The sequence below is a fragment of the Boleophthalmus pectinirostris genome, unplaced genomic scaffold, assembly GCF_026225935.1.
Source record: "Boleophthalmus pectinirostris isolate CB_2022bp ecotype Guang Dong unplaced genomic scaffold, ASM2622593v1 HiC_scaffold_11, whole genome shotgun sequence".
Taxonomy (NCBI): Eukaryota; Metazoa; Chordata; class Actinopteri; order Gobiiformes; family Gobiidae; genus Boleophthalmus; species Boleophthalmus pectinirostris.
The window spans coordinates 11,167,594-11,180,950 of record NW_026570994.1 but is presented as its reverse complement, the minus strand read 5'-3'; the positions used below and the strand labels follow the sequence as shown (position 1 = coordinate 11,180,950).

Sequence of the window (13,357 nt, the reverse complement as noted above, 5' to 3'; positions counted from 1 at the left end):
CCCAAACCATCGCAGCTCAAAAACAACACGTGCCTCAGTGTCAAAGAACACAGGTGGAAGCAGAGCTGCCACAGGGGCCACACTCCAGGCTCACAGCTTCTACAGAATATCACAATTTATCTGAAACGCATTTAGTAATAATTATCTTTTAAGCCTGCATGGACATATAGGTAAGTGACACTCTTTTGTCTGCCTTGAATGCTTGATTGCTAGAATTAGATTTTTAAAAATTGTATTTTTTAGGAGAATCAAAATGCCAGCAGGTTCAGTAACATTGCAAAGCATTAAAAAACTGGGCCAGGAAAACCACAGCTATGAAGTCTCAGATGAAGGTAAATTATCTAGATGACCGGAGCACGATGACATGACTAGACAGGTTAAACACTTAACTGAATGACTACTAACTTAAGAATAAACTGTGTTATCTTGATCTTTTGTAGAGCCTGCTGGATCCTACATGTGAGTGGGGAACACTCTTAAATGCACATTATCTGAACATGTTTCAGTCAGTCTTCACTGGAATTCTGAAGAAAAAGTGTGTTAGGTTTTTAAAGCAATGCCCCTGGCCATGTGTACCACACAGGGCTGGGACAAGATCTCAAAATGATCTCTCATTCCAATCCGTATGTTTTTTTATTGCTAGCAAAATGGGGTTTGTATAGGAGTGTAATCTCAATACAAGAGAATACAAGAGAAACACATGGACAAATTATGAACATTTTATTATTTTGTTGTCTTGTGGACCCAATTGGCTTTTTGGATAAACAATACAATACAATTACTTTTTTTCCCATGACAACTAAAAAGTTTTTTTATTCCACATAGGAGTATGTCAGCTTCTAAAGGGGATGCAAAGTAAGTCAGAATAATTTGAGTGTTGATTTCTTCATTTCTATAAATGAACTTGAATGTCCTATTGTTTATCAGAGCTTCAGGAAACACTGAACAGCAGGCCATAAGGGTTGGCTTCTTCCAGCTGGTAACATCTCTGGTTCTCTGACAGTCAGTGTGGTTGTTTTTTCAGATGTTATTCCTCAGTTCATTTGTGTCTGCACAGTTCCGTTTTTCCACAAAGCGAGACATCCTGATGATGATGGTGGGCAGCATGTGTGCGGTGCTCCATGGCTCCGCACAGCCCTTGATGCTGCTGGTATTTGGCCTTCTCACAGACACTTTCATTGAGTATGATGTGGAGCTGAATGAACTGATGGATGATAGAAAAGAGTGTGTGAACGGCACCATCCAATGGAAGAGGAACTACACAGCTGGACTGAACATGAGCCAGTCTGCCTGGGGCATCATGAACAATTCAACATGGGAGATGCTCACTCCACTGAGGGAGCTGCCGTGTGGGTAAGTGCTTGTAAGAAATGCATGAGGCAGGCTTTTCCGACATCAAATATCATGTATGATGCGGTATTAAAAGATTCCTGCTCTTTTTAGATCCATGTTTACATACCTTTATGCAGGGATCATCTTTTATTTACTGTACTGTGTGCCCATTTTCAGGAATCTAGACATTGAATATGAAATGACCAAATTTGCCTTTTACTATGCTGGCATCGGATTTGCTGTGTTTTTGCTTGGTTACCTCCAGGTTAGTTTTTAAATGATTTAAATATTGATACACACTTGACAAGTTTACTTTTGACGCTCACTACCTCATGTACAACCAGTTTGCTACATATTTGATTATTTATTTTACTGCCCTTCTGTCATTGCTCAAACTAACTGAAAACTACACATCTCCACTGTAGATCTCTCTGTGGGTGATGGCAGCAGCAAGACAAATCCAATTGATCAGAAAGACGTACTTTGGTAAAGTGATGAGGATGGAGATTGGCTGGTTTGACTGTACATCTGTGGGGGAGCTCAACACTCGCATGTCTGAGTGAGTGCTCACATTGTGGCTGTATGAATACCAGCAGCACAGCAGGTTTGAATAATTGACTTATTTCCTGTGTATTACAGCGATATCAACAAGATCAACAATGCCATAGCTGACCAAGTGGCTATTTTCCTGCAGCGTTTTACCACTTTTGTGTGTGGTTTCTGTGTTGGCTTTGTTAAAGGATGGAAATTAACACTGGTGATTGTGGCTGCAAGTCCTCTAATTGGTATTGCAACTGGTCTCATGGCCCTAGTAAGCCCTGTTATTATGGCGTTGCCTTTGATAGTTTTGAACATAACTTTATAACTATATAAGAACTTTACTCTCTTAATAGTTTGTGGCCAAGCTAACGGGCCTAGAGCTGCAGGCCTACGCTAAAGCAGGAGCAGTGGCTGACGAGGTTCTTTCCTCTATTCGTACAGTGGCAGCCTTCGGCGGGGAGAAAAAAGAAGTGGACAGGTAAATGATTCACAGGTGTAGAGTTGGCTTGGTCCCACTGAACTTGAGTGTGTGCAGATATGACAAGAACCTGGTGTCAGCGCAGCAGTGGGGCATCAGGAAGGGCCTCATCATGGGCTTCTTCACTGGATACATGTGGCTCATTATCTTTTTCTGCTATGGACTGGCCTTTTGGTACGGCTCTGGTCTCGTGGTGGACACACAGGAGTACACACCGGGAACACTGCTGCAGGTTTGACATAAAAAAAATATTAGTCAAAGTTAGTAGTACCCACCTATGCACTATTCATATAGCTCCAAATCAGTGGTACTTGCATTAAACATGCAGTTATGATGTGTTTTTTTTCTCTTTCAGGTGTTTTTCGGTGTCTTGATAGCTGCAATGAATTTGGGCCAGGCCTCACCATGTCTGCAAGCCTTTGCTGCAGGCCGTGGAGCTGCAACCACCATCTTTGAAACTATTGATAGAGTAAGACACTTGACATTATAACTCTGTCCTATTATAAGGCTGAGAAATAACATTGATGTTTTTTCTATGGCAACTGCTGAGTCTTATTGATGAGTTGTTCCTTGAAATGTGCCACTGGCAGGAGCCGGAGATCGACTGTTTATCTGAAGCTGGATATAAACTGGACAGGGTCAAAGGAGATATTGAGTTTCACAATGTGACCTTCCACTACCCCTCAAGACCTGAAGTAAAGGTAACCAACTCAGTGGTTTATCAGATCATCGGAAAATAAACCCATTGTATTCTTTGTAACGTACGGTGTTATGACAGATCTTGGATCAGCTGAGTGTTGCAGTGAAGCCAGGAGAGACCACAGCATTTGTGGGTCCGAGCGGTGCAGGGAAGAGTACTGCTATTCAGCTCATCCAGCGCTTCTATGACCCCAAAGAGGGCATGGTGCGTTTGCATTTCAAACACACTATCAAAGGTACAGGAGTAATATAGTCATTCTTGTGTCAGCTGCCTTTTTGTCAAGCTGGAAATGAAGTCCTTTGGTGTGGCAGCTGTCTTCTTTTTACATTCAGAGTAGTTTTAAAAATAGACATCCCGCGGGATTGATAAAATTACATGATAATCTCTTTCATTATCAGACAATAAGCCCATAGAGCCTGTTTCACTGGAATTAGACCTTGATCTTCTTTTTCAGTTTCTGCAGAAAAATAGCCTCCAAAGGTTAGAATGTCAAGGTTATGCAAAAGAAAAGTATAGCACAAAATATATTAAAGCAACAAAACAGTGTAATAGCATCATCCATCAAGTTGAGCTGAGCCACCTGTTCTGTGTGTCCTGTATTGCAGGTGACCCTGGATGGTCACGACATAAGAGGGCTCAACATTCAGTGGCTGCGATCTCTGATTGGCATCGTGGAGCAGGAGCCAGTGCTTTTTGCCACCACCATCGCAGAGAACATCCGCTATGGCCGTCCTGGGGTGACCATGGAAGACATCATTACTGCTACCAAAGAGGCTAATGCATACAACTTCATTATGGACTTGCCTCAGGTAACAACTTGTCTTGTATGACTCTAATCGAACATGACATGACTAGACATGTTTGTCTTTACAACACTTCTGAACTGATTTCAGAAATTTGATACACTGGTGGGTGAGGGTGGGGGTCAGATGAGTGGAGGTCAGAAACAGCGCATAGCAATAGCCCGAGCGCTAGTCAGAAACCCTCGTATTCTGCTGCTGGACATGGCTACATCTGCACTGGACAATGAGAGTGAGGCTGTGGTCCAAGAAGCTCTGGATAAAGTAGGTGCCACACTTATCCGATTTCTTCGAAAGTTCTGTGGTTGAGAATATTTCCTGATGTTTCTACAGGTACGTCAGGGTAGGACTACTATCTCCATTGCCCACCGCTTGTCCACTATAAAGAATGCAGATGTGATTGTGGGTTTTGAGCATGGGCGTGCTGTTGAAAGAGGGAAACACAACGAGCTGCTGGAGAGAAAAGGGGTCTACTTCACCCTGGTCACACTGCAGAGCCAAGGCGACAAGGCTCTAAATGAGAAAGCCCGAGAAAGTAATAAACAGATCTTAACATGCACTTGATTTAAGATGCAGAACTTTCACTCAGATGTGTTTTGTACCAGTGGCCCACACGGAGGAAGAGCTGGAGGGTCGCAACATCAGCAGAGCAGGCAGCTACCGAGACAGTCTGAGGTACAGTCCAGACACATCCTCTCACCTCTTCTCTGCTTTCTACTCAATTGCTGTCTTGTGCATTATATCCATTAACAAAACCGGGGCTAGCATCTAAATTATTAGAGTTATTAGGGTTATTAGAGAAGCTATTATTGGTTGTTACATGGTCAACATTGAACCACGTGAAAGCAGAGACTAGCACTATAATTTGCTAAAATAGCCTTTTACATTTACTTGGCCATTTGAAGCATTACACTGACACCACCATCTATTCTAAACAACAGTTTGGGTATAAGAAAAAGCAGAACTTAATGTAAACCTGCAGTTTTCCTATACCTCACATATCAGAGTGAGAAAAAAGTTGATGAATGTGAATCCAGGGTTAAGACAACACTCCTGTTTCTTTGACTTTGGTCTCAGGGCCTCTATTCGCCAGCGGTCCAGATCACAGATGTCCAACCTCATTCCTGATTCAGTTTCCTCCACGGGAGATCTTGGCCCCAGAGCATACTCGCTTTCCCAGTCAGAGAAATCAAAGGTGTGTGCTGCTGACTCCAATGCAACTGACATTATGTGTGAGTGGCTACCTATTGCAAGACCACATGTCTAATTTCTACCATCAAGTTAATGGACGTTTTTTTCTCAGATGCTTTGGTGCAATTTTCAGAGTTGAACTGATTTTGTTTTTTCTTAAAACTTTAAATGCAATCCTCAAAACTAGTAATATAAACATCAAAACCCATTGTATGTATTAACAAATTTCTGAAACTTTTTATAAATCTGGCAAATCTTTTACCCTCTTGACAAAACAATTTACACAAGACAATTCAGAATGTGTGAAAAATGTAACTTTGTGAACAAAACGTAACACACTATTATAAAAAGGATTGGACTGTAATGAAAACCTGGTTTACACAGGTTTTTACTACAGAAGTGACAGATGCTTGTGTCTGACTATAAAAACTATTCATATTATTATTTTTGTGTGTTCAGTTTGTTCCTTTGTGTCTTCGGTCTATGGACTTTGACAAGAGTGTGCAGTATTTAGGTACAGACTATAGCACGTGCAGAGAATATTTGCTCGTTCAGTGGTAAGATTTGAAAATGTTAGCCAAAATTTAGTCTTTAGTGTCAAAGCCAATGATTTTTTTAATGTTTTGAATGGTTCAGCCAAATACGCATTTTTAACAGTTTGACAAAATGAAATCAAAAGTGTAAGGACCAGCAGAGAATTGCACAAAATCATTTGAAACAATGCTCCAAAGCATTTGCTCTTTGGAAAAACAAACAAGAAAATTACTTGCAAATGTAAGAATGATTTGCAAACTGAAAAATGACTTTTGAATTTCAGTTCTGGTCAGGGAAATGCACCACAGCAATTGAGAATAACTGTAATGACTTAACAGTTATGAAATGTTAAGTTCTGATCAGAAAAATATGCCAGAGCAACTGAGAAAAACTGTGTAACTACTGATTGTTAAGTATATACATAATATATTTATTTACAGTGTTGTCCAAAAGTGTTAAATAAATGTTAATAATATGCAGAGAAGTTGTCCTTGTACATACAGGCACTAATGTGAACACACATTTCTAAATAATTTGTACTGAGTAATATATAGTAATAATTTTTTCAGAACCAAAACAGTGATTTTTTATTATACTGTTTAAAGGTAACTAAATATTTTGTAGTCCCCAAATTGTCCAACAAAATCCTCATAGTGAAAAATGCTTTTCTTTTACATCTAGTTCTGAGCTAGTAGCATACACATTTTGATAGTGTGTGTGATAAACAGACTGCTGCGGCTGTTGAAGACGAAGAGGAGCCGGTAGAGCCTGCTCCCGTGGCCAGGATCCTCAAGTATAACAGACCCGAGTGGCCTTACATGTTAGTCGGTTCCATCGGAGCTGCAGTTAATGGAGGAGTCAACCCTGTGTACTCTTTGCTATTCAGTCAAATCCTGGCTGTAAGTGACATCCTCAGTGTGAAAGTATCAGTGTGTAACAGTACAAGTGTGAGTACCTCCCCTGTGTGTGCAGACGTTTTCTATACCAGATCCTGTGAAGCAGCGCAACGAGATAGATGGTATCTGCCTCTTCTTTGTCATGGTCGGAGTAATTTCTTTCTTCACTCAGATGCTTCAGGTACAGTACGTTTAAGTCTTTACTGCCTAAGCCCACATGCGTTCAACTTGTAACATGAGATGCATATATGAGCTGTACATTGGCCCATATGTTGTTTAATGTAAAGAGATAGTGTGGTGTAAACATGTAATAGGCTGGCCTGGATATCTGCAGGGGTATGCCTTCTCAAAGTCTGGAGAACTGTTGACCCGGAGGCTGCGAAGGCTGGGCTTCCAGGCCATGCTGGGTCAGGAGGTCGGCTGGTTCGATGACCACAGGAACAGCCCCGGAGCTCTGACCACAAGGTTGGCCACAGATGCATCCCAAGTCCAAGGGGTAAGTTATGTCTTCAGAGGATACAAAAGGCTTTAATTCCAAGCCATATTTCTTGGTCTGACAATTTAAAGTTCAGTTGTTTATATAGAACAGTGATTCCCAGTCTTCAAAATTTGGGTCCTCAAGTATTCTCCCTGAGTACCCAGGGGTTCATAAAATAATCCAAACAATTATAATAACTTCTATAAACAGCATATAATGAATACTGTACTTACTATAGCATCTTTATTAACCATAAAACAATTCTATTTTTACTTAGAATACAAAAGCTTGGTGAGAGAAGCATGTTTAGTCACCAGTGTATCCTCTTGTAAAATATGGGTCAGGGAGAGGTTGGTAAGACTCAACATTTCACATCCTGGTGTTTTTTGTTAGGCTACCGGCTCCCAGATTGGAATGATTGTCGACTCTCTGACCAACATTGGCGTGGCCATCATTATGTCCTTTTACTTCAGCTGGAAGCTCACCATGGTCATCCTGGGTTTCCTCCCCTTCATCGTTCTGTCAGCAGGTTTCCAGGCACAAATGCTCATGGGTTTCGCTAAACAAGACAAAGCAGCCATGGAGACAGCAGGACGGGTCAGTCGTAGTATTTTTAAATCTATTAATACTTGGTAGTTACTATATCAAAAGATTGTTCTGTAAATGAAAGATAAACCACATTAGTTTGAGCTCAGTGGTTATGTATAGGAACTCCTTATTGTTGTAGTACATTAACATTTGAATTGTAGATGGATGAGTATTTAACTACATAACTTGATCACAGCTCATTTTATTTCCATTATGGTTCTGTTAAAAGGATTTGCTCTGGTAATTACGCTTGAAGAGTTTACGAATCACTGGAATAAAATGGTCTTCAATATTTTCTCTAGCAATATATTTCTTCTATACTGTTTATAAAAGTTTTGTCAGTGAGTAAGTCACTGAAAAAGAATCAGAAGGCTTTGGTTTTGTAATTTCAGTTTAAAATACTAGGACCCAATATTAAAAATACTTTACCTAAGGACAAACAAAAAAACATTTCTTAACTGTGCGCTGTGGACTTTTTTATTGCAGTAACACACATGCTTAGTTCTTCATTTAAAGTAGAGTAAATGAAAGATTAATGGTACCTTATGGGAAGAATGCAACAGCATAAAATAGATAAGAGAAAAGCAAATGCTTAATCTGTAGGCAGATTTTGCTCCCATGGTAATAGTGAATTATAAGTGACTCCTGCAGGCGCTGTTATGTTTGTAGTTACTGTATTGATTACCAGGAGCGCCTGCAGGATTTTTTTGGGAAGGTACGCTTAGCCAAGTGGGAGACAGACCTTCTACTCAGTCTGCACACACCTGATACACGGGGTTTTGGAGGTCTGCACCTCTCTTTTCTTGCCATACCCACTGGACTGCAGTTTGGGTGCCATAAGTGCCATAAGTGTGTTTACAGTGAGACACACATTTAAAATAAGCCTTTCTTGTGCGCTTTCTTGTGAGTGTGTTCTCATCTAGGTCCAATGCCTACCCAGTGTCAGAAAGAACAGGTTTTAATAATTTTATAGTCCTGCCCTGAGTAAAGAGGTGAAAAGTTTGGTGAATAATCACTGTAATCACATTTATGTGTGACAGATTTCTGGCGAAGCCCTGAATAACATCCGCACCATTGCTGGCTTGGGCAAAGAGAAGGTTTTTGTGCAAATGTATGAGGCTCAGCTCCACGCTCCATACGATGCTGCTATAAAGAAGGCTAACGTGTACGGGGCCTGCTACGGCTTTGCACAATGTATTGTGTTCTTCACAAACTCTGCCTCCTACAGATTTGGGGGATACTTGGTACGACAAGAGGGGCTACATTTCAGCATGGTTTTCCGGTATGAAAGGCAAACATGTTTGTGAAGTCGCTTAGGTAAAATAGTGCTAGAATAATTAACATGATCATCTTTTTCACTGTTTTAGGGTGATCTCAGCCATTATTACAGGTGGCCAGGCTTTAGGCAGAGCATCCTCCTACACACCAGACTATGCCAAAGCCAAGATCTCAGCTGCACGTTTCTTCCAGCTGCTCGACCGCGATCCTCTTATCAGTGTCTACAGTGACAAGGGAAAGAAATGGGTATGAGGATATGATGTGATACCTCATGTTACACACAGGCGCATAATCTCCTATGAAAAGGGATCCCCTTTTAATGATACATTTATGGAAGAAACAAAGGTGAACTGAAGGCGTATTTTATTCTCCATGCTTGATAATTTTGCATAAACGTCTGAACAAAAGTATAGTATAAATCTCTTTCTCCCATACACTGCTCCTATAGATAACTGTAGTGACAGACTGAGCCACAGGGGGGCACTACACCACTCTAGCCTCATACTGACCCTTGTTCTATTTCTGTTTGTTGTTTAGGATAACTTCCAAGGCAACATCGAGTTCATTGACTGCAAGTTCACCTACCCCACCAGGCCTGACATCCAGGTCTTGAACGGTTTAAATGTGTCTGTGAAGCCGGGCCAAACCCTAGCCTTTGTGGGCAGCAGCGGCTGTGGCAAAAGCACCAGTGTACAGCTGCTGGAGAGGTTCTACGACCCAGATGAAGGCCGTGTGGTGCGTATAGTCAGCACACCTTTCATTTATTTAGGTCGAACTTATTAGAATAGATGTATAGCATGCTGCACTGTGAACAAATACCTGAGACTGATCAAATATGAAGTGTTTAATCACATAGACCAGGGGTGTCAAACTCATTTTGATCCGGGGGCCGTATCCAACCGACTTTGATCCCAAAGGGGCCGGATCAGAAAACTCATATCATATAAACCCCAAAAATAACAATAAGTTCAAATATTTGTGCAGAGAAACACAAATCTATTACAGAAATCTTTTTTAATTGATGAACTCTTTCTTTTACAAAATATTATAATATTATGAACAACCTGAAACTTTAAGAAAAAAATAAATTCAACACAATGTTTTAACATGAACTTGTTTAACATTAACTTGTATAAATAGGAATAAGTAAATTTTTCTTGGAAAATCCTGCACTCAGCTCCACTTTTCTCATTTTGGACATTTTGTTGATGAGGGTGTCACGGTCAACAGTCAAAACGATCGTCCTTTAAGAGCGTTTAGAAAGAGACAAGTCTTCATTTGTGCTGCTCTGGTGGGAGGGGCCACGTACAGAGACGCTGGAGATGCTGCTGTGATAAACACCACAGAAAATTTACAATATTTTAATAGAAAATATAATTTAAATATTTTAGTAGAAAATCAGCCGAGGGCCACATTAAAGGTCTTGGAGGGCCGGATCTGGCCCCCGGGCCGCATGTTTGACTCCTGTGACATAGACAGTAAATGATATCAGATAGGTGTAACATCATCACCCACAGCATGTTTATTTGCCCATCCATTCTAATAAGGGAACTTTATAGGAACCTCCTGATGAATTAGACATATGACACACTAAATAACCTCAGTTAGAGTACCCCAGTGTCTGTGTACACTGGTGTGTGAATGTGTGTGTGAAGGTGTGAGTGGTTCCTTGTTGTAAAGCGTTTTAAGTGCCTTAAAGGTGGAAAGTGCTATATAAAAAATGTGACCATCACCATTTATCTATAAGTTAAAGTTAGTTACAAGAAACAACATACAAATTAATAAAAGATGAATAATTAAAAAAACTATTCAGAGCCTCTTCAAATACGCTGCTACATAAAGCTATGTTAAGAATGTCTTTGATAGCTGTTTAAAAAGGTACTTTTGATAAAATGTCAAGAGCAGCTGTAGTGGAATACAAGTGTTATTGGACATTATGAAATGGAAGCAGTGGTTTGTCAGTGTCACAGATAATTGGCAGACATTTAGTGTACTCGTGGGCTGAGCCATTCCTGATTCTCATCCTACGTTGATTCATTTATCAGTTGGACATTTGTGCTGACGAGGTGCTTTATTTTTTAAAAAGAGAGCACTTCATCCAGAGTGGAGCGCTGCTTTTGTGCCAGTAAAGGATCAGTGCCAAGATTCAAATGGCCTTAATTGAGTTGGAAGTGGTTTGGAAATGCTGTCCTGATTTGCAGCCTGATTTAAAAAGGGCAGTACCACCTCTGTGTTGTTGGTAAAGAAATTACAGACTTGTTTTGTTGCATGATTGCCCATTAGGTTTCTTTGGAATTTAATGTTGTTTTGTACTAATGGTAAAATCAATGACTTTCTGCAGCTGATTGATGGCCACAACTCTACACATGTCAACGTGCCCTTCCTGCGTTCTAAGATCGGCATCGTGTCCCAGGAGCCTATCCTGTTTGACTGCAGCATTGCAGAAAACATCAAGTACGGAGACAACTCCAGGGAAATCAGCATGAATGAGGTCATCTCAGCGGCTAAGAAAGCTCAGCTCCACAGCTTTGTCATGTCCCTACCAGAGGTACAACTGTGCACACAGACTCAGGCTCTGCCTTTGTGCAAGAAACAGACTGGATACAGCATTTGGTCAAGCACAAAGGCAAGAAATAGAAGAAAGACAGAGATTACCATCCGAATAAAGACAGGACAGCTGTAGGAACACAATACACACCATGGGAGAAAACTGTAAAAGAGCTGGTATTTACTCACAAAATGGTCAACACAAGGTGAAAACTGTTACCCCAAAAAACAAATGCATAATGCAACAAATGCAACACAAACAATGAAGCAAACACAGTATTTCCATGTCAAATAAAGTCTACAGTATTTCTCATGATTACCAAAAGTTCCATAGAGAAAGATATGGCAGAAAATAATACCACAACGACTTGTTACTGTTACTAATGAAATGACCAGGTATTATGTATTTTGCCCCTGTCTTAGAAATATGACACAAACGTTGGAGCACAGGGCTCTCAGTTGTCCCGCGGTCAGAAGCAGAGGATTGCCATCGCCAGAGCCATTATTCGTGACCCCAAGATCCTGCTGCTGGACGAGGCCACCTCTGCCCTGGACACGGAGAGTGAGAAGGTACAGTGCGTTTAAATGAAGTCAGTGTAACACTAAGGCTAAAGCTGTGATCTGTGCAGCTGCTTGATATTCTCTAAGAGCAGAAGCAGGCAGCAGTTCATTATTATTATCATTAGCGTCATTATCATTCATCATGTCTATTATCAGCTCCCAGTTCACAGGCAGCTCCACTAGTGTCTTTTAGTGAGTGTGGGCTGTGGGATGGGAGCCTCGAATGCTGAAGCTCACTGAGGAGAGAAGAGGCCTCCGCGGCACACTGATCCACTGGAACATTCTAATGATAGTAATCAAGGCGTGATTGTCAAATTGCTATAATTGTGCCGCGTGTGTCTGTGGGGGAACTGATGGCGCTGCAGAGATGTGTAACTGTGTGTAATTGTGTGTTTTTGTAACAGACTGTACAAGATGCCCTGGATAAAGCCAGAGAGGGCCGCACCTGTATTGTGATCGCCCACCGCCTGTCCACCATTCAGAATTCAGAGATTATCGCTGTCATGTCCCGAGGCTATGTTATCGAAAAGGGGACGCACAACCACCTCATGGGCCTGAAGGGAGCCTACTACAAGCTAGTTACCACGGGTGCACCAATTAGCTAACTGCTCAAGGAAGGAAATAGAGGCCATTGAGTTAAGGATGAGAGCAGGAAGCCAAGATGAACCTCAAGACATTATTTAAAAAATAAATAAAACGCTCCAGCCTAGAGCGTGTCCAGCCAATTCACTCTTAAAGTATTTATGTGGAGCTTTTTGGTTTGTTTTGTGTTTTGTTGTTCTTTATATAACACATATATTAGGGCTGACCATTCAAAGTTAAGTTATATATGTCCAAATCAAATCATCTGGTGAGTTGTAGTACACGCTGCCAAAATATCACAATCATCATTATAGAGTGAAAAACAAAGGTCTCCGAACTGCATTTTTTTCTGCAAACATGGTTTGAAATGTGCTAAGCTGTAACAATATATTTTAATAGGTGTAACATTGCTTTTAAATGTTTTTTTCATCTGCGTTTGTGAAAATTGAGGTTTTGAAGAAAATTAATTCGAGAAGAATTACAGAGTGAACAGAATTGAAAGGATGGTGGAGAATGTTGTGTTAGGGGATTCTGGGGAGGCTCAGGCTGTGGCGAAGGGAGTGCGGTTGAGCAGTGGTATAGTTAGTTAATAGTTTTGTTGAGTTTTTGTGCATTTGTATAAGACCTCACTGTTTTTTGCTTTGATTTAATTTTGTCTTATATGATAAAAACAATTAATAAACATTAAAAAAAGTATGGTTGACCATAGCATGCATGTTTACAGAATAATATGAAGAGAAAAATGTGCAACTAGTAGGGTTGTCTCAATGATTAAAAATCAGATGCTAAAAGATACTAAAACTAGCATTGAAACTAGATATTTGAGCAAGTATAGATACTGAATAAGTCACA

At 40.6% G+C, this 13,357-nt stretch overlaps 1 protein-coding gene across 1 annotated transcript; it reads left to right on the top strand.

Moving 5' to 3' along the window:
* Positions 1–13,127, top strand: LOC110153314 (bile salt export pump-like). Its single transcript, XM_020917199.2, has 29 exons — positions 1–170; positions 244–332; positions 441–459; positions 826–855; positions 928–979; positions 1,058–1,353; positions 1,510–1,597; positions 1,758–1,891; positions 1,972–2,143; positions 2,226–2,350; positions 2,408–2,582; positions 2,706–2,819; positions 2,941–3,051; positions 3,129–3,254; positions 3,656–3,859; positions 3,944–4,114; positions 4,184–4,385; positions 4,456–4,525; positions 4,928–5,045; positions 6,304–6,474; positions 6,548–6,652; positions 6,806–6,967; positions 7,343–7,546; positions 8,578–8,819; positions 8,905–9,061; positions 9,353–9,550; positions 11,157–11,363; positions 11,786–11,932; positions 12,328–13,127. The coding sequence occupies exons 2-29, from the start codon at positions 254–256 to the stop codon at positions 12,526–12,528; spliced, it is 4,080 nt and encodes a 1,359-aa protein (XP_020772858.2). The 5' UTR covers positions 1–170; positions 244–253; the 3' UTR covers positions 12,529–13,127.
* Positions 13,128–13,357: the final 230 nt, after the last annotated feature.